At 39.4% G+C, this 22,599-nt stretch overlaps 1 protein-coding gene across 1 annotated transcript in view; it reads left to right on the top strand.

Moving 5' to 3' along the window:
* The first annotated feature begins 21,085 nt into the window (after positions 1 to 21,085).
* LOC117418511 (heparan sulfate glucosamine 3-O-sulfotransferase 4-like) overlaps positions 21,086 to 22,599 on the top strand; it is a 53,584-nt gene continuing 52,070 nt past the window's right edge. Inside the window, exon 1 of the mRNA XM_034031646.3 lies at positions 21,086 to 22,433. Within this exon, the coding sequence (XP_033887537.2) occupies positions 21,784 to 22,433 (650 nt within the window). The 5' untranslated portion in view covers positions 21,086 to 21,783. The remainder of the gene's footprint in view (positions 22,434 to 22,599) is intronic.

Here is a 22,599-nt window from a genome sequence, read left to right as displayed (position 1 = left end):
ACATGTCCCAATTACTTCAATGAGAACAAATAGATACAATCAAACAAACTCCCTCCAATGTGAAGTGTGCTCCTTCATTCAGGCAGTTTTAGTAGCAGTATCACTGTCCATGGTCCTGAAACTGCTTTATCCCTTTGCAGGTCTCAGTGTAGCTGTCCATGGTGCTGAAACGTCTTTATCCCTTTGCATGGCTCAGTGTAACTGTCCATGTTGCTGAAACTGCTTTATCCCTTTACATGTCTCAGTGTAGCTGTCCAGGGTTCTGAAATGGCTTTCCTCGGAGGCTTCAAGAGCTGCTGTCCAGGCACAATTATTATTCAAGTCATGTGTGATGCCTTTTCTGCTGTTAGACTGCTTGAAACTGCTTGAACTCTCTTGAAAACCCGATAACCTTGATGAACACTCATAAGTTTCAGTCTTGCAATTATCTAAGGCTGCTGTTGACCCTCTAATGCAAAACTAAAAGCAGACATTATATGTTATGAAAATGAATCCCTGCTGCGGTTGGGGAAGTGACACATTTATTAGCTCCTCTATTTAAACCCAAGAAGACCCTCATCTTCTGTTTGTGTTTCACCAGCCTTGTTAGTGCATTTCTGTCTATTACGAGTGGTATGCAGTTGTTACACATACACACCATCCAATGCCAAATAAATGTATATGTGCATATATGCATATTGTGAGTAAATGCCAAATGTATTACACTACTGTATATTGTATGTTAGAATTTTTTTTAGAAAAAAAACAGATCTCCATCTATTACAACTTAGATACCAATGCTACATATAAAGACATATGCATTTGTGGGAGAATAGTTCAATATAAATGTTGGTTTGTTTTTATAGTACATCCATCTATCCAGTCAAATGGATATCAGAGTGGCACACAGTGTATTTGACGTACTGTGGTTAAATGCAGTGTCGGATGCATAATATTTTCATTGTTACAATGAGCAATTGATTTCTGAAGTCTTACAGTGTACACAAAACATTTTATTTTAAAGTCTGGGGCACAAAGTGAACATTCCCAGACAGTGATAAAGACTATAATCTGCGCTAACAATGTCCAAGGTTGTGAAAGATGATCAAGCATGCCCTACAGGAGAGATTTCTCACCAGAAAGGGGGAAATAATGATTCAGTCTTGCTTCCTTCTTACATCATATCAAACCTCAGGGTCGTAAATTGAGCCAGGAGAGAGACTGGTGATAGAATTAACATTCTCTAATTATAATCCAGCTTTTTGCAATGGTTCAGTGTATGATGCTTGCTTACTCAATGGAAAAGAAAGTGTTATGTTCCTTATTTTTAAGTAATTAACAGGGATTCAAGGATGCGCAGCACACATGCAGTTTCTCTTTGAGGCTAAATGGTCTGGCAGTTTGTGTTAACACTAAAGAATATTGAGAGCTAATTAATATGTAAACCCTTGTCTTGCTCTTTAGACAAGAGTAATGGGAAGTATGGCAAATCTTATTAGTGTCTGTAGTTCATGGCCAAGCAGTATTTCATGGATGGAATCAATGTCAAACCATCTGTAATATACGTGTACAGTTCTCAGCTCCCAGCTAAATCATCAAAACCACTTTGTCATGAATATAAACTTGTGATGTAATCAATCAATCAATCTTTATTTTTATATAGCACCTTTCATGATAGATCGCTGCAAAGCACTTTACAAGTATAAAAATATTAATAAATATTACAAAAAGTAACAATAAGCCATAACAATGAATAACAAAACAAAAGCAAAAACAATAAAACAGTAAAACAAGCAAGAAAGACATAAAGTCATACAGCATTGATGAGCACTTGACAGAACAAACTCTGAATGCAGATTTGTTCATTTTGTTGTAAACAGAAAGAGAAATCTAGGAGTGTTCTTGTTTGTTTCAATAAGATTTGAATAATACACTGATCTTTCTAGAGATAGTGCACTTGTTCTTATTCTTTTAGTGTATGTGTTTTATTATTATTATTATTATTATTATTATTATTATTATTATTATTATTATTATTATTATTATTAAAATATATTACGGGTAACACAATGCTGTTATATAAATGCTGTTTTTATTAAAAAATATTATTTCAATACCATTTGTTTTACAATTGAAAGAAGGCAATTTTAAAACCTCAGTTACAGTCTAAAAACAATTGTATCCTCATGAGTCACTTTTATGTAAAAACACTTCAGAAATATATTTTATTTTTACACCAGTTACATAAATATACAATGATGTCAGCCTCAAGAGGATCAAGGAGTCGGGATGATTTTCCAAAGCATGCATACACATAGGTTAAACATTAACTTTCTAACTATCCAGCTATTTGAAATGTCTATAAACTGTATACTTTTTCAGTAATAAAAGGCCCAAGTTAATTATTCATATTATTTAATGTCCAGATGTATAACCCTTTGGTTTCTTTATGGGCAGTCCAACTGGTGCCTTAATTCAGCTGTACAGATCTGTCAGATACTTGATGTGCTTACTGAAAAAAACATAACCCAGTGACCCCATCTCTTATGTCTGTGTTTTGCCTCAAGATTGGTTTAGATGCTGCCAGACTACACTTCACTAGGCTAGAGGTAGTTAAAGATGTGACCTGCTTATTTGTTTTAGTGCCGGTCTGTCTGTCCACCTCTCTAACTGCATGCCTGTCTGTCATGTTGGTAAATATCGAGACAATGTTTAAGGTGCCCATAAACATGTTCAGTGAATGGAAATGCCCCCACCAGCATCTCTCCAATGGAAGGAGACAGAGGTTACATGGAAATAAACTCTTTTTTTGGAGTTAAAGGTGGATTCATGGAAAAAAAAGAAAACAACCATGCAGCCATACATTGCCAGTAGATGTGCGTTCATAAAGAAAGGGTGTTTCGGAAAGACCTAGAAAAAAGAAAAAGCTGGCAAAGGCCAAAGCCAGTGACTCACTCAGATACCACCGCATTGACAGCAAATTTAATGAGTCTGCATAAGCAACCATAACCCCCACGTTGGCCAAAATAAGACTTATTTTGTTGTTCTGCCATCACACAGACAAGGTTGACAGTTCTAGAACGGGCTCCTCCATGCAGTGTTTGTAGTGCTTGTGCAGCAGTGTGGAGTAGTGGTTAGGGCTCTGGACTCCTGACCGGAGGGTCATGGGTTCAATCCTTTATGGGGGACACTGCTGCTGTACCCTTGAGCAAGGTACTTTACCTAGATTGCTCCAGTAAAAACCCAACTGTATAAATGGGTAATTATATGTAAAAAATAATGTGATAGCTGTATAATGTGAAAAATATGTATAATGTGATATCTTGTAACAATTGTAAGTCGCCCTGGATAAGGGCGTCTGCTAAGAAATAAATAATAATAATAATAATGTGTATGCACAGCATGCTTTATTTTGCACTGGCTTACAGATTCATAGCTGTGAAAAAGCCATGAGGAGATGTATTTGCTTGTTGCTCTGTGGAGCTGTTAGGACTGACATTAGAGGTTCACACGTTTTGACTAAGTTGATGAAGAGGGAGACGGGGGAATCTCAGCAGCTGCACAGGGTTCAAACTAAATTAAAGACACATTCTGTGTGGAATCATTGTTATGCCAGGACATGTTCTTGGTGGGGTGGGAGTGTGTGCGTGTGTGTGTGTGTGTGTGTGTGTGTGAGTGTGTGTTGGAGGGTCATACCTTAAAGAATTTCCACCAAGTGTTGCACTAGGGCATTTTCATTTTATTATCTGAAACAGTGCCTTTGCAAAGCGAGAGGAAATATGCTCTGCATGTAACCATATACTTTTCCAAGGCACCTAAGATATTGAGTATGTGCAACCTCACTATACCCTCAGGCACATCCTCTTTTATTCTTTCTTTTTAAAATACTATACTTTCATCTGAAGTTTCACTGGGATTAGCCTTCTTGATTCTAGACATACAATCCACAAAACAAACAAACAAAAAACATTGTAAGGCCAATAACTTACAGAGCAATCCAACAAACGGGAGACTGCATTTAAAGGTGCAATGCATGGGCCCCCACTTAATTGTCTTAATGGCACAGAAGCACGATTTACCTTTTACCCTAAATCAGTGGATAACCTTTTCAGTTGTGAATCTGTATACCATACTAGTGAGTTAATTACAGCCCTCTGCAACTCTAATGTACAGCTTGCTTAAAACATTGTATTACTATTACCTTACATGATCTCTCTCTCTCTCTCTGTATAGATAGATACATAGATAGACAGATAGATAGATAGATAGATAGATAGATAGATAGATAGATAATAGTGTGCAAATGTATTAGAACACCCCATTGCTTCTGTTGTTTTAATTGATGCATATAAAATCAAACCACTGGAAAATTGTCAAAATAGGCACATTACTGCTTGTCTAATTTAATTGATGACTTTAATAGGCCACCCATGCAATGAATTTTAAATAGTAAGAGAAACGGAACACATAGCCACAAATGAGACTTTTTAAAAGTTGTTTAAGATGCCTATTTAAAGCACAAAGTGATCTAACATTTTCAAACACAAATGCCTATTGTTTCTATATCACTGATTACTAACCGAAAATTGAAATTCTCACACCCTGAGGTTTTCATGCAAGTAGGTATATAATGGATATGCATGACAAATCTTGAGGTGTTCTATAGTGTATATAGATAGGTAGATCGATAATAATTTTACCACTAGATTCATCATTTCATTTATAACATCAAGCTCGACAGGCACAAATACAATACAATTATTATGGGATGATTGTCTTTTTACAATTCTATACATGTACCGCGTTACTGTGCATTTAATACAAGACTCATTAGTTACCTTCTAGGTGGCATCACCCCGGGTTGCACTGCTTAGGCCGACCACCTGCATCTTAGTTCATCATCATGCAGGTCCTGCCATCATGTGCCAGCTGGTTGTGTTTAATTATACACGTTCTGATCTGGGCAGTGACAGCAGGTGCACCCCCCCCTCCCCCACCCCTTCTGCATGCCCTCACCATCATGGTTCTAATGCTTGGTTAATGACAGAAGTGTTGATGAAGGTTAACACCTTATTACCCGTCAGTACACTTACTCTTGATCTCAGTTGTTACTGTAGTGCCTCCCGCAGTATGAAGTCTTTTTTCGACACTGAATTACTGTAAGGGATTTACAATTCAATTCAATTCACTTTTAGCTGAAGGCAAACTTCGATTAGTTTGAGTTCCTCCAATATGTATTTGGATTAATACTTATGCCCTCTAGTCCCGCCGGCGGAACACGGAACTGCACGTAAATATTATATTTCATAACTCATTTTTAATATTATTACAAAAGCAAAAGAGAAAAAAAGCTCACTCGATATCAAAATCGTTGTTTTCCTACCGTCAAACAGCGAAGGAATTTTTCGAATCCGTCATTTCACCGCTGAGATATCCCATTCGCAATGTGTCTAGTACCCCCATGCATTCAAAACAAAAGCAATCGATTAGCTTGCGTTTTGCTGCTCTGGTCTTACAACCTTGATGACGATGAAGTCTCCCTGATCACGTTGTAGGGGAGGTCACAAGCTTTCCATTCATACTTTTACTTTGTTTGTAACCCAATCCATCACAGATTAATCGATGTGCAAACAAACACGCCCACCTCTTGAATGAGATAAGGGGAAAAAAAAGCCTTTCAAAGGCAAATGCATGTGGCAATGGATAGCATGTGAGGTGCCAGAAGATAACATCCCTTTTAGAACTTAGTATATCAATTGACATAAAGATTTACCCAATGTTTATTTTTGGAGAGGTTTGGGGACCCTTGGGCTTAGCTTTGTAAAAACTCCTGAAGAATTTGATCCCTTTGTTCAAACAGGAAAAAAATCTTTTCATATGCTACAAGTTGAAAAAATGACTATAGAACATAAAAAAATGAAAAGCGTTTGTTGTTTTTTTATGTATTTTTTCTGGATATCTCCTTCCAGTGTGGTACTGAGTAAGACTTTTATCACACCTGAGGTTTTAGTCTTGATGCCCAAAGGGTTACCTTGAATTCAATCCCTGAACCATGCCTGTGCTGTCTATACTTTGGAAGATATTGTGATTTATTTAAGGGTACAGCCCCCCGGGCGGAAATTGTCTGTGAGGGGCTGGGGTTTTGACAGGTTAACTCATCAATGATGAAATGGAAGCTGAATCCATGCAAATACTGGTTACTCAAGTTGGTATTGGGTGTTTACCATCAGGAATTTGAAATTGATTTTAAGTGCAAAATTAGTCTTTATATCTGGTGGTTAATGAGATTCTCTGGGTGAAAGAGTGTTGTTTGCCTTCGAGAAATATGTCAAGGCATGTACAGTTATTGACAGAATGAAACAACAACACAACAAATGGTGAGGCATGAAGCCATGGGCATATAAACTTGCAAGTGTGGCATATTGATGCAAGAGCTTCACTTGTGCAAGCAGAGTGCTTAGAATGACACCCATCTTAATGGTCAGCATGGTCTCCCCTGATTAAGAACAGTACATGAAAAATAAAATTAAAACCCCTTCTGAATTTCAAGCTGCAGTCCATTGCTCTCATCTCGAGCCACTGTATGCTTCACAGGACACATCAATCCAATTTCCTACATTGATTTCCCCTGGCCACTGGGTATATTTTGGCCTCATCTGTTTGCCCTGGAACATGTGCATTGAGACAGCAAGAAACTTTATCAGCGGGGATGAAGCTGCTGCTGCTGGGGCTGCTGGGGCTCCTGCTGTCCGTCTCGATGTGCGACACACCACATATAGCATAAACAATTCTTAATTATGTGGTACTTAATTATTTATCTGGCAAGCAACGTCTTAAATCCCTCTTACCAGTTTGTGCAGCTCTTAACAGTCTTGCAGGGGCTATCGCTAATGATCTTGGTAAGTGGTCATGAGAGAAGATGAATCTGTGCAGCACACCTATAAATTAATGGCTCAGGATGATTTTTTTGTAATTATGTCCAGGTTATCATGCCTTGGAGGTCCTGCCCCTGAAAAGTTCACTCCTAGCTTCCAGGCAAAGCTGACAACAGGGTTACACACAGTACATGTTGATCTCCTCACAGGTGTCATTCAACTTTGTTAGTGACTGGCACAGGTGATACAGTCATTCCGATTGAGAGAGCATGGGAGAGCCGGGTAGGTGGTGCTTGTACAGCTATGGCCAAAAGATTTGTATCACCCAGAATTTTAGGATTGAGACATAATTTAAAAAATAACAAATATCCGAACATAATTGAGAGGTTTTATTTAACAAAATGATATTGCAACCGTCTACCCGAAGCCATAATAGTAGTACAGTATTTCATGTCAAAATTTGTTTTTAAGTATATGTAAAACTACAAAGCGCTATGCATTTCAATATGTTAACTTTACAGTGCCTTATTTTGCAATGCAATTTTGATGGTACAATATAATATTAGCAAGGAACAACATATGTTTAGTATGACTACTGTATGCGATTGATATTTTAATGTTATAGATAATTAAAAAAAAACTATAATTTAAAAAAATGTTCATTGTATTGCATACAAATCTGATTATAATTACTCAGCAGTTACATTGCATGTATGTAATTCAATATGTTAACGTAACATTATGCAGCAGGTTTCATTCGACTTTATTAGTTCATTGTGTGGGGTGATGCAAATCTTTTGGTCATAGCTGTATAATCTATTCTCTCCATCAGCATCATGTTAAAGAAAAAAATCCCTATGAGATCTTTTTTGTATTATTATTATTGTTATATTGTGAACATCTTTGTGTTGGTAATTTAAATGAGAAATATATAAAATATAAATACACTCTGTGTGAGTACATTTATGGGTAATTGTAAAAAGTCACTAAAACATAGTATAAGAATATATATATATATAATACTCAATTGTATCCCACCCTTAACTTTTTATGACGTTTCACTCAATTGGAATGGTTCCAAGTTCACCATCTAGCGACTGATGCATGAGTTAAGCATGACAGTTATGTGAAATATAGTTTTCCAAATGATATGTTGCCTCAAGCCATAACCACACTCAAATCACAGCCTTGCTAGTGTATAAATACTTAAAAAGTAATATTTCGGGGCATCATATTTTTTACTAGGGGATTAAAAAACACACAACCACAGGCTAAAAACACTCCTGCTAACATCTGGTGTTCTTATTGAATATTGCTTGAAACATGAGATTATTTTATAAGTAGGGTGTACAGAGGCCTCCCAAGCACTGTTAAAATGACATTGTCTAATTGAATTCCAAGCCAGCTGCTGCCATGCAAATACCTGACACATTGATTTAATTGGATTTGCATACAATAAAGCTGAGATTTAAAAGGTCAGCAGGAAAACAGCTGAATGCCCAAGGGAAATGATGAAGGCAAGCAGAATTTAAGACACATTCATCACATTGTATCATCTAATTAGTCCACACAGTGGCAGACTGATCAACATTGGCTGAAACAGAAGTATTGATTAGATATTAGGTTGGTATCTAGCAATCTAGCATTTTACTTCAGCATTGACGTCTCCTTACCTCATTTTACCTCAGCATTGACCTTACCTTTTAGGCACTGCAGTTCATAGGACTAGTGTTTCATTTAATATAGTGTAATACATAAAAGTGGTGTTCTGAAACTCTCACATTTTAAACTGTTTGCAGAACTGTTTGCATGTGTTTAAGGGAATGAAGGGAATTGTTTAGCCATGTGTGTTAGACCTGAGGTCTAAACAAAGTTTTGAAGTTCAGTAAACTTTCTCACACAAGACTACAAATAATAACAAAACCAGTGCACACACACACACACAGAGTATCTTAATAATCTCATACTACATTAATGTGTACATTTTAATATTTGTAAAAAGGCAATCTGAGATTTGTATAGGAGGGCTAGGAGTCTGAGAAGATTTGTGAAAGTTCAAGGCCGGTATAGTGTTTACAAACAGTGTGACAAACAGACTGACACGATCGGTGCATGGGACCCTAAAAACACCATCCACCCCCCAAAACACGTCAGAATTCACCACAGAGACCCCAACATCACTGTGCTCTGCCTGTGGCTGTGGCTGTAGCTCTGGCTCTGGCTCTGGCTTTGGCTCTGATCCTCTGGCTCTGGCTCTGATCCTTTGGCTCTGGCTCTGATCCTCTGGCTCTGGCTTTGGCTCTGGCTCTGGCTCTGGCTCTGGCTCTGATCCTCTGGCTTTGATCCTCTGGCTCTGGCTCTGATCCTCTGGCTCTGGCTCCGGCTCTGATCCTCTGGCTTTGATCCTCTGGCTCTGGCTCTGATCCTCTGGCTCTGGCTCTGGCTCTGGCTCTGATCCTCTGGCTCTGGCTCCGGCTCTGATCCTCTGGCTCTGGCTCTGATCCTCTGGCTCTGGCTCTGATCCTCTGGCTCTGGCTCTGGCTCTGATTCTCTGGCTCTGGCTCTGATCCTCTGGCTCTGGCTCTGATCCTCTGGCTCTGGCTCTGGCTCTGGCTCTGGCTCTGATCCTCTGGCTCTGGCTCTGATTCTCTGGCTCTGGCTCTGATCCTCTGGCTCTGGCTCTGACCCTCTGGCTCTGGTTCTGATCCTCGAGCTCTGGCTCTGGCTCTGGCTCTGATCCTCTGGCTCTGGCTCTGATCCTCTGGCTCTGGCTCTGATCCTCTGGCTCTGGCTGTGGCTCTGGCTCTGGTTCTGGCTCTGGCTCTGGCTCTGGCTCTGGCTCTGGCTCTGATCGTCTGGCTCTGGCTCTGATCCTCTGGCTCTGGCTCTGGCTCTGATCCTCTGGCTCTGGCTCTGGCTCTGATCCTCTGGCTCTGGCTCTGATCCTCTGGCTCTGGCTCTGATCCTCTGGCTCTGGCTGTGGCTCTGGCTCTGGTTCTGGCTCTGGCTCTGGCTCTGGCTCTGGCTCTGGCTCTGATCGTCTGGTTCTGGCTCTGGCTCTGGCTCTGGCTCTGGCTCTGATCCTCTAGCTCTGGCTCTGATCCTCTGGCCCTGCTCTGGCTGTGGCTCTGATCCTCGCTCTGGCTCTGATCCTCTAGCTCTGGCTCTGATCCTCTGGCTCTGGCTCTGGCTCTGGCTCTGCCTCTGATCCTCTGGCTCTGGCTCTGATTCTCTGGCTCTGGCTCTGATCCTCTAGCTCTGGCTCTGATCCTCTGGCTCTGGCTCTGGCTCTGGCTCTGATCCTCTAGCTCTGGATCTGATCCTCTGGCTCTGGCTCTGGCTCTAGCTCAGTGCATTCTTTCTGCTCTGACCTATACAACAAAGCCAGGCTGGGGCATATGCTCCAGTTTATCTGAAGCCTGTCGAGCCTGCAGATGTGAGCATGCATTACATTGTGAGCGTTCACGATTCAACACTGGTTTTCTGCAAACACTTTGTCTTAATAACAGGCTGTTTACCAGACTGCAAAGGTTGCCGTTTTCAAAGAGATTATTGGATTTTTTCAAAATGATGATGTCAATGAAAGCAATTCAGAAATGTTTCCACTGAGAGAAAAAACAAACAAACATTTACTTAAGAATGAATTTCTGTTGTTCCAAACCTAGTTAGAGATAAGTTAATAGATTGTGCATAGTCTGAGCCATAAAAGACAGAAACCTGTTGGGATATCTGCCAACACTAGTTCCAGTACATTTTTCTTCCTTATTAATAGTTTTTTCCACTTTACTAGTAAATAGTCTTTGTACGTTTTCCACGTTAAGCTACTGAACTGGGTTTAAAGTTTGTTCCGTCTTTCAAAAAAGCTTTAAAGGAATATTGCAATTGCAATATAAAGCTTACAGTGCCTTATTTTTCAGTGCAATTTTAATGGTACAATATAATATTAGTAAGCAACAACATATGTTTAGCACGACTACTGTATATGATTAATCATTTTAATGTTATATACTATATATATATATATAATAAAAAGCAATAATTAAAATAATGTTTATTGTACTTCATACTAATTCAGTTATAATTACTAAGCATTTACTAGTAATAAAGCATCCAGATATGCATATATTTAAAACTCAATTTTTTTTATACATAATCAATAGCAATAGCAAAGAATATGTTATGGGAAGAGTTTTACACTAATTAATATTCTGTTTATTTGTGTAGGATTTGAAATCTCATTACTTATTTTTGACATGGATTCCTAATATTTCAACACTAACTAATGTTCCCTTATGCTATCTATCCAAAACACACTCTGGGTGACCACAAACTGTGAATGCTTAGAAGTGTGTATGTGTTTGTGTTGAAGGGGAGGAGGGGATCCCAATGATGATTTCTGTAACCTGCAACAGAGACAAGGAGTTTTGTGTTGTTGCTTAGCAACATCATTCTGCCACTGCTTAGAACTGACGTCTTGGGTTAATTTAATTTACAGCTTTGGGGCTTTTGGCCATAAAATACCATGAGAAAACAGATCTGAGCTTGAGCAAAGAGGAAAATAGAAGCAGTCCTATGAAAGGAAAGGCTCCCCTGAGTCTAGACCTGGGGAGTTTACATGACAGAGCGCTGAGGCTGTGTTGGAGGAGGGGGGCGGCTCTCCTGAGTCTAGACCTGGGGAGTTTACATGACAGAGCGCTGAGGCTGTGTTGGAGGAGGGGGCGGCTCTCCTGAGTCTAGACCTGGGGAGTTTACATGACAGAGCGCTGAGGCTGTGTTGGAGGAGGGGGGCGGCTCTCCTGAGTCTAGACCTGGGGAGTTTACATGACAGAGCGCTGAGGCTGTGTTGGAGGAGGGGGGCGGCTCTCCTGAGTCTAGACCTGGGGAGTTTACATGACAGAGCGCTGAGGCTGTGTTGGAGGAGGGAGACGGGGAGTTGCAGTTGAGGCAGGTAAAACCGAGATCAACTGGAGTATAGCAGCATAGCATACAGGGAGCCTTTAAACACATTCAGAGTTTCTTGAAAATATTTTATTTGTTTCATATTAGGAAGCATTAAAAATGACACTACAATCAGCTACATCAAAGGAATGGCATATTACAGAGATGTTGTAGGAGTGTTTGGCACTGTCTATCTAACTAAGTGAACTACCTTGACACAGGCTACATAAAACAGAACATTAGAGGTAATTAAAATGTTCTGTAGACAGTAGTTGTTTATGAATATGGATGGACTATCATCGGCGATGACCCATTTAACGTTTTCCTTTCCATGTACAAACAAGTTCATGTTTACAGAGTATTTTACTGGGTGTTGGGTACTGGAGCAGCACGTCCCGATGAATAAACAATGTAATGTATGCAGTGCACACAGTTAAGTGTCTGGCGTTAGACAGTTATTTATGTGTTTATCAATGTGATAGATGGGAGCACAGGGCCATCAATCACTTCTCGCTTCCTTCTTCTAACAACAGTGTTAAGCGCTCCCAAAATCCAGCACAGGACAGTGGTGTAGTGCTAAATAAGCCTTGTTTACTGATTCAACGAAATGTGAATACAATCACGCATTGCATGCCTGACCAAATTGGCAAAATGTACTTCAATTGTGAATTTGTGTCTTAAGTCAGCTTTACCATTCAGTTAACAAGACACGGTTGGATCTTTCTTTCATTCCTAAAACCGCTCAGCCACCCCTATCTCCCACTATATTCTGATAACAGTCTGGATTCTGATAAATTTATTTTCTATTCCGACTTGCAAGACCTTATGGAAGGGTAACACTGTGGCTAAGGCTGGAGACCAGTGGGAATAGCAGGAGTAAGGAGATTGCAATTTAAGCACTGGAGAGCTCACTTTTACTGACAAACAAAATAAATCAAACAAAATCCAGAACAAAGAAACATCCAAGCATAACTAACACCCAGAGTACAAGCTGACGCTCTGGCACGCATAACAGAAAGGAGCTGAGCCTTAGCTGAGGAGCGCCTCTCGGCGCCTCCTTATATGTGGAAAGTGATAAACCAATTCAGTCTGACCGCATTCTCACATGCTTTTAAAGTTCCCCTCCAATCAGGTTAGACTTAATTACCCAATTTGGCCTGGCTACATTCTCACATGGCTGGCTTATCTGCCTGTTTGAGGGGAACCAGACACTATGCAGGGATTTAAACACATATATACCATGATCACAAATACCGCACATGCCATACAAACTTGTACAAACCACTTGATGATCCTGGGCAGCAGCTCAGTCTTCATGCCAGCCTTTGGAGAATATATTCAATCTCTATAAATGTGACATGCAAATCCAGTTAGAAGAGTCACAATTTTAAATATTCAAAAAAAGACTTAGCTCTAGGTTGGGTAACATATTATATATTGTGTGTGTAAAAGAGGTCTATGGGTTAACCGCAGTAACCTCTCCCTTCAAGCAGATGGTTAATAGAGAGAGAGGGAGAGAGAGAGAGAGAGAGGGAGAGAGAGAGAGAGAGAGAGAGAGAGAGAGAGAGAGAGAGAGAGAGAGAGAGAGAGAGTCAGGAAAAAATTAAAGTAAAAAGAAAAAATACAAATGCTAAGCTTTGTTTTGGTGGAGGGATTTATTGTGTTTCGAGACTTTTATTTTGCTCTGTGAGCAGAGTTTTTGTATAAATGTTTTCTTTGATTTATTTTTGAATTATATACGCGCTGGTCTGGGTATGTCACCACCAGCCGTCCTGCCACAGGGAGTTGTTCTTGTTTCAGATTTTCACCAGTGACCAAAACCTATTTCCACTGTATTTTCTTTTTTAAATGACAAACAGAATGTCTATAAAAACAACAATAGTGTTGGTATTTTGATCCATATATACATATATATAACTTTTTTTGTTATATTTTGAAACCTTTTTTTATAATTTTATGCACACACCTTTGCTGCTTGTAAGTACATTACTGCAATAAGGAACAACAACAAAATGAACTTTGCAGTGTTGAGTAGAATGTATGGGGCATAAAGCATGACATAGTGTCTGAGAGAGTACAAGGACTCCTCTTGTACTGCTGTAAACTGTTCAGTCCGTGCAGGTCTGACACATAATAGTGACTGAGACAAACTGTAATGCACTGCACATTCCTGCTAATGAAATGGCAGCTGTATTGTTGCATTACAATACTTGTAAAAAGTATTTTTCCCTTTCAAGGCATACGGCAGCAAAGTACTTTTTGTATTGGCTGTGCAATAGATGAGGGAAGGGATATGTATTGAAACAGACTTAACACTTGAATACTCCCTGAGCCAGATTCTTAAAGCCTTTTACTGGCACTTTATTTTCTGAAAGGCAAAACCACCAATTACTATTCTAAAATGAATAAGAAAAAAAAACTAAGATGACGTAATCAAATGTCTGAGTATTTTTAATACCAGTTTGATAACTTTCACTATTAAAGGTAACGTTTTACAGTCTGTCTCTTACTATACTGCAATAAAACTGTAAATGCACACGTACTTGCATTGGAATTACATTGTAATACATTACAATAGATGCTAGCTACTAGCAGCCTTTTTCATGTTGTGATTATGCATGATGTTGCATGGTAACTACAGAACCATATGGGTAATAACTGTTAATAATTGTGTTGTAATTAAAATGTAGTAATAGATTTATATAAAGTTTTACCGGAAAAATACTAAATGAAATCCGTAGAAAGACAGGCTAGGTGTCTGCAGGTTGAGTTGGCACCGAAAAACACCTTCAGGGAACTGGCATTACCTGGGGGCAAAAGTATTCTGAATCTATGACATCAGTCACAAGCCATCTCAATGGTTTTACAAAACCCTCAACTTGCACATCTAATGTAGTCTCAGTGTTTAAAGACTTGATTAAAGTGCTTGTCTCCTGTCCTTGGACATGCTTGTTTCCCCTCACCTGACAGTCCCAGTATCTGGTTTGCTCAATATGTTTTGATCAGTGCTGCAGGAATAAGAGGAATACGATTTGTAGATTGGTGGCATCTGACTGTTCATTTATAAATATCAAGTTGGCTTTAAATAAAGCTTAATTTGCATCTATTTGCATGCAGCATATGGGAAGGGAATAGAAACCTGGGCCTGCCTTTGTTATTCGTGTCTCCAGACTTTGTTCACTTTTTTTTTTTCCCGCATAGCTTTATTATTCAAATTTTATATCATTAAAACTAATAGAACTGTTTCCGGCTAATGACTATCTAAGCATAAAGAATGTTCCCGTCTTTGCATAATAGCTGACAATTATTGATAACAAAATGTGTTTTAATGATGGAAAGGCAATAAAATGGTATAAAGAGCATGGCCACTGAAAAGCCTTTATTGCAACTGTGATCGGGGTAGAATATAAAATACTTCTAATGCAAATATTACTCTGATTTTTAAAGATGTAAAACATTTTAAGATGCCTTGAGTCTCGCTGAAATGGCATTAAGCAAGCTGTCAAACCACAATGCAGAGCGTTGCTAAGAATAACTGCTATTTCTCACAGACAGCTGTTTTCATTTTAATCCGCAAAAGAAAACGCCACAGCCAATGTGATACCCTCACACACCCACTTCTACCTTGTGCGAATCTTCTCATATCAGATACTAACATGACCTTTGAATGATGTTGGGTATTAGTAAAGGCAAGGACTCAAGTCCTACTCAAGATAATCCTCAATTTTAGGCTATTTTAATTAATCAATTGGTCTTCTACACATTAGCACTTTTGCATGAATAACCACTGCAATGCCTGGTTTTTTTTTATTATGTAATCCAATGAAACCTACCAATAAAGCCTACCTATCTGCTGTTTTTCCTTTCTATTGTGTCAAGTCAGGCAGACAAAGAAAATGGTATAGGCCCTATAATTTGCATTGCCGTGATAATTATTGTATGTCGGTTATGTCAAAATACATTGTAGCAAAATAGAACACTTTTTATGAATAAGGTGTAGTAGCTAGGCTATTGAAATTCCCTACATCACAGGACAGTTCAATATCTATTTAACTGAAGGACTAGCACTATAGAGAAGATGTCTGCTCCCTGTTGATCCACAGGACTTCCCCAAAGCTTTGTGTCTCTTTTTAATTGTTAAAAAACAATCACCGTATGGTACACTAGATTCTCCATGTGCAGACGTTTTTGATCCATACAAGGTATTAAAATACTGTTCAAAGGTTTCATAAGCCAGTTGTCTTTCAGTTGCTTACATTTTAACCCAATACAGTACAGATGCAACAGCCCAGTCTAAAGTGATAATGTTTTTGTTTTGTTTTCTTCTTAACAGTGTATTTTTTCAGGTGGGAGTTTAGGTTATGACCTAATGAAGCCAGGTGAGCATGTTGATTGAAAGTAATCTATATTCGAAGCAAGGACGTTGGTGCAGAGTGGTGTCAGAAGATTGCATAACTAAGCCTGCTTTGTTCTCATTTTTAACTCATGAGTACACCTTTCCTGATCTCAGTGAGTTTAGAGAATACTCAACTTGATTAAGAATGACTTCACTAAACCGCAATAAGCCTATTATAATGAAACTCATTGTTCCTTCTTTCTGATAGCCCTTCTGGATCATGACTGTTGATTGTTCAGTGGGTTTGTTTTTACCTTGTTTTGAGACACTTTCCATACCAAAGAAGAACAAAAAGAAATGAAATGATCATCCTAGGATTACGCAAGCATCATAAACAATTAAAGCCAGAAGCCACAAGGATGAGGGGGGATTTCATGCGTGGCCTTATGCTTGGATGATGGATGGGATGCATGCATCGTATAAGGAATTTTCAAGATGTGAACTGGACTGCAAGGATTATGCAAGGTATGCATGAAATCCTTCCTTATCCTTGCATCATACTTATTGCTTTAAACTTGCATTGTATAGTCTTGCATGTCTTGCTTAATCCTAGCATGATCCTTGTGTTTTGTGCGTGGTACATTGGTAATAATTCAGAACTTGGGATCTCTGTTCTGACTATTCCACAGCTGCCAGTATTACCCCCTATCAGGGACATGGCTGTGCATCTTCTTAGGTGCTTTTCCTAGTCATGCAGTAAACGTGGACAGCTGGAGGAGTGGGGCTCTGAAATGTACTCTGTTAGCAACAGATTACATTTATTTCTGGAGAATCAATCCCAGTTTTTGCTGGGATTCAATTTTGTGTTTGAGTTTTGCTGTGGGTGAAAACACGGTAAACTGTTTTGACATCAGTGCAAAGACATAAACACACACACACAGTGCAGCTTCATTTAATTCTGAGACTCTGTTTAATGAAACACCCCAAACATTCCACCTTGTTAGCAGAATGCTCAAAACACGTGTCTACATGCAATGAAGCTCTCATATAAATCACACATATATCACTCAAGGACTGGCTATCCCTAGGCTCTGCATTTAACCCTGATCAAGCAAACAGACTGCAGGTATAGCTCTCAAGCTTAATTTAAATCAATGATATTGTCAGATAATGTATTGCATTGTGGAAGGACATGAGTCCAGCCAACATCTATCTGATTTATTTCAAATCACAGATACCCTCTGGTGCAATGACTACCTGTAATTCCTCTGAAATCATTATTCTGCACACACACACACACACACACACTGAAAAAGAGTGTGCTGTAACTTTATCTTTTCAATATGTTCATGCCTACAAAAGGATGTCCTCTGTAGCAACAGTACATAATTGATCGCAACGTCACGTTTGATTCGGCTTAAGAGTTTCATTTTCACCAGCAGAAGTTAAGAGCCCATCGCGAATCGCTTTACACAGAATGTTTACAATAATATTTCTATTTTCTGGTACATTTGAGAGATATGATGGATGGTGCATTCAAATGGAAGTGAACACATCTTCAATGGTGTTTAATTTTTAATTTCCTCAAAGGACACAGAGGTGAAATCTGCTGAATGCTATGAATTCATTAAATAATATGGACTGTCACCTGCCCCTGTAGTGCAAAGACAATTATCTGCAGTTTTAAAATGGTATCGTAAAACAGGGCAATTCAAATACTACTCTCCAGTCAAGTAGAAAACATCAAGAAAATAAATCTACTCTGTTACTGTATGTTATCTGTATGTTATTTGCAGCCATAGTGCTAATTAACACTACATTCTGTGTGTTTATATATATATATATATATACATATATATATATATATATATATATATATATATATATATATATATATATATATATATTGTGTCTCTAATTATTGTGTATTTGTGTATTTGCATAGTAGTTACTTAGTAAATACATGTGTACTTACATATAACCACAATTGTATTAGGCATAGTTACAATGTAACTAACCATAACCCTTTTCTGATGCAATTGTGTACTTACAATATTTGTGCAAAAAGAGTTACACATTAAGTACATGGTAAATAGGTGTAATTACACATGAATTTACTAAGTAACTATGATGTAAATACACTTAATGTCAACTGTTACTCTATATATATATATTTAGATGAGAAAAAAACACTTTCTTGCCCACTTAAAACTGTAAACTGCATGTAATTGAGAGCCAACCTTGTAGGCTGATCTTGTGGTTCTGACACAGACACAGCTGCACCTTGATGTGATGCCACCCCCTGTAAGATAAAAGCAGGTTTGTATGCCAAGACAAGCAGGGAAAGTTTGCTTTGTGTACCAAAATATTTTGCCAGCTAAAGATTAAGAAATAAAGCTATGTAAAAGCAGGAGTCCAGGAGGGGAGGACGGGCTCTCCAGTCTCAGTTTTGGAATCGGGGGAATAATTCCTGCATCTGTGGTGCCAGTGGCAGGTCTCGTACTGTATAAATACACCTGTTAGTCATTGTCTGTGTCATGTTCAATGGTGCCTGTCTATTGCCCATTCGCGTTCTTTGAGGGTTTCACATGGTAATGTAGTGTGCTTTGGTTTCAGCAAAATAAAAATGAGAATCCTGTTACTGAGGATTCAACGTGTACTATAAATGGGTTTTTAAAATTGCAATCTGAGCAACATGCTGTGAGATAACTGCGTTAATGCAAAGTATATGTAAAGTAGTACTCCCACTGTGCAAAGTACCCACAAAGCCATGCCTAGAGTCAAAGCTACCACAGAGGGAGGCTTTTATTCTCCTATTATGCCTATCACGTTAATCCCCAAAGTGGGAACTAAGAGAAAGAATGTACCGGAAGGGCCACAGACCCACAGCAAGCAACGCGCAATTCTGGCTCATGCATTCCCTATTCAATGCCAATGGTGACTGAGTGTTGAAGACCAGCCTTGCTTGCCTAGCCCAGTTAATTACAGCAACAACACTGCCTCCCTAGGAAAGGCATTCAAGCTCTTTAGAGCACGCAGAGAATGAGGCTTGTGCCACCGACATGGGCGTTCCAATCACTTTTACAGTGTGCAAAAGCTCTTTAAAAAGTTGATATCCCGCTGATTCAGGTTAGCCATTTACAGCTAATGGGAGCCCCCCCCCCCCATTTACAGCTAATGGGAGCCCCCCCCCATTTACAGCTAATGGGAACCCCCCCCCCCCCCAAAAAAAAACAGCTAATGAAGTCTGGAACTCCTTCAAGGAAGGAGAAAGTAAGGAGACATCATCCTTTAAAATATGTTATTTTTTCATTATTTGCTTTAAATCTATATATATACGTTTTTTTATTTGCTGACAACCGGGATGGAAATAAGACTCTCGATGCATAGCTGGTTTTACTGGAGTAAGTATTCCAACATGCATGTAGGCAACAGCTGTACAGTATTAGAATCTAATCAAAGTGAGGAGGCTTTCTGTTTACACAAGCGGTCATTCAAAGGAAAATAATGGCCTGGTGCATCTGGATTGGCTGAGGCATTTTACAACGTTCTATTAGATTTTTAAAGGAATCACCCAACAACACTCTATTGCAATAGGAAACTGTATTCCCTTTTCCCGTCCAACCAACACAAAACCTAACCTTTATTGAATCAACCGCTTCATGTAATCAAGCGGTGTAGGACAAAGCTATGAGTGTTTCACTTGTTATTTTTAAAGTGTTGCTCCAGGAGTGGCCAGTAGAGGGCAGGCGTGGGCTTCATTTAACATCGCTGGCGCTGTCTTAAAGCGACCTTATTAATTTCCTTGTATTCTCGTTTGCAAGAAACCAGTGGGTTAGCTTTTAATAATATGTTTACAAAAGCTATTTTCTGTTTCAATGCGCGAAATACTACGACTACTACGACTACTACTACTAATAATAATAATAATGTGCAATTCAATCTTAAACTGGGATTCCAATTGTTGCTTCATTGCTTCCCTGTTATAATTAGCAAGATATATCCATTATTATTATTATTATTATTATTATTATTATTATTATTATTATTATTATTATTATACATTGGAAGTATCTGCTGCAGATATGTTAAATTCAAACGTGTATTTGTTTCTTCTCAGCCGCCAGTAAGCCAGGCTGAAGTTGACGTGTTAAATGCTTTGCTAGTCTGTTGATAGATCAGTTTTATGAGTGTCCCTCTCCGGCAGCAATCACACAAGGCTTTGATCCCACTAACTCCGGGTACATCAGTATGAAGGAATGCTAGGCCAATTGGGAAAGTCGATCTTCGAGCTCTGTGGGTTAGAGATTACATTGGCCCAGTACTGGGTGGGGATCACGAGGCTGTGATAACCAGCAAACCACGAACAGAGCTTGTTTGTTGAGCGTTTGACCCCATTTTACTCAGAAGATCATATAATACAGATACGCTGTTTCGTGTTGTATTCGGTAATACCTCTCAGACTTATTTTAAAAATGTATGATTCGTTTTTGTATTACTTAAAAAAAATATGGTAAAATTAATACTACTTTTTATAATCACATATTCGGAATATTATTATTATTATTATTATTATTATTATTATTATTATTATTATTATTATTATTATTGTGTGATTATTTCTAATTTAATTTTAAGGTCTGGAAACACAAGTAAACACAAATCATATTGTAACAAAGGGGCTGGAGTTGCAAATAATGAAGAAAATAAAAGCCAACGTATTATTTTACAGCAGTAATAAGCAAAGTCGCGAAGATAGCATTGGGGAAGAAAACAGAAAAAGAAAAAAAAACCAATCGCTTCTGAAAACGCTGTTCAAAGTGATTTGATAGTTTTCAGATGAGCTCACATTGCTGATGCCCGGATCGCGTCTACCAATCACACAAGGATTATGAACAGTCACTCCCAGCTAGTGAGGAGAGTCAATGAATATTAATAGAGCGGGCGCCCACTTTCATCCGCGCAAAGTTAGCAGATTATCAAAGGGACCAAAACTGGCAGCGGAGTCGGGTTCACTCTGCATTCTCAGTCATACGCGTGTGCTTATTTTATGCTTAATTACCCTTTGGATACAGTGACTGGTCATTCACCGGGTTCTCCCGCATGGCAATGGGTTGGTGAAGTACGAGGGGCGTGCGGCAAACGCAGACCTGCCTAGCACACTACTTCCAAAATACTTTGTCGGTTACTAGTGTTTTCCCTTTAAAATGTCAAGACTTCGTCCATCAGGATCTGTCCAATGCAAGCCGAGCTGCTCATTTGGAAGGAGGCGAGATTGCTGCCTTTCTGGTCTAAAGGTGTGCTCGTGTAAATTGTGACAAAGGCTGTCAGGATTGAAATCAGAAATCGATATTCTAAGAATGCGTGGGGATTCTCTTTTGGAATATTAACAATCTTTTTTAATAAAGATTAATCGTTTTTAATCGTTTTGTTTTTCTGCTGGCGTGCTGTTTGCTTTTCGAGTTAAACTACAGCGGCTAGTACTAGGTCTGATAACACACTACGGCTATCTACTTCGACTATTCGCGGCTGTTCTTACCTCCAGTTTCAGCAAGAACTGTGCTGGACAGAGTCAGTTTGTTGGTAAGGGTCCATGCGAGACTTGGGGTGGAAACATGTCTGGTCATTTCTCTGTGAGGATCCCTGCTGTCAGAGATGGCATTTTGGTCCAGCACTCCAGCTTTAACCCCTAAAGTGCCTCGAAAGATTTTGTTCATGTTCACTCTCTCCCTCTCTGTCACCTACTTATTCTACAGTTTGATGAGCTGTTACAATACCCTGCAGTTCCCCCTGCAAGACAACTACCTGTACCAAGCCAGGCTAGTGACAGAAGAGACCACTTTGGGTGCGTTACGGAAAAAACTTTATTCCGCAACATCGTCACAGGGCTATTTCAGCGAAAACGCGGTGGAAAGCACCACGGAGCAGACGCGGACAGCCGGCTATGCAGTCTCCGTCGCAGTCATTGAAGGTACCGGTACGCTTCCAACTGAGGAGAGGACAAAGGTCTGGTTCAAAACTCAGTTAGCTCCCACGGAAATGATCACCGGTCGAAATGTCGTTTTCGAGAGGGAGCAGCACCAGGAATCCAGCACCACGGACGACGAACTAAACCGAAGAGGGGATAGCACATCTACCCCCGAATATGGGGAAAAAAAGTTACCCCACGCCATTATTATTGGAGTGAAGAAAGGGGGTACCAGGGCTCTTTTGGAAGCCCTGAGGGTCCACCCTGACGTGAGGGCAGTAGGGGTAGAGCCCCACTTCTTTGATAGGAACTACGAGAAGGGATTCGCCTGGTACAGGTACGCGTCGCTTTGTTTCGTTCTGATAATACAGTCATTGCCTGCATGTGACAGATCGTTCGATGTCATACAGACCACAGCCTGTCCCGTTACTGTGCGGTGTGGTTTCAGCAGGGTGATGGATATTAATGTGCTTTGAGAAGGGCCGACGTGCCATTGCAAAATA

The sequence above is a fragment of the Acipenser ruthenus genome, chromosome 13 (genome assembly GCF_902713425.1).
Source record: "Acipenser ruthenus chromosome 13, fAciRut3.2 maternal haplotype, whole genome shotgun sequence".
In the NCBI taxonomy this organism is placed as follows: Eukaryota; Metazoa; Chordata; class Actinopteri; order Acipenseriformes; family Acipenseridae; genus Acipenser; species Acipenser ruthenus.
The sequence above is the reverse complement of the archived record's forward strand: the minus strand, read 5'-3'. Positions and strand labels throughout refer to the sequence as shown.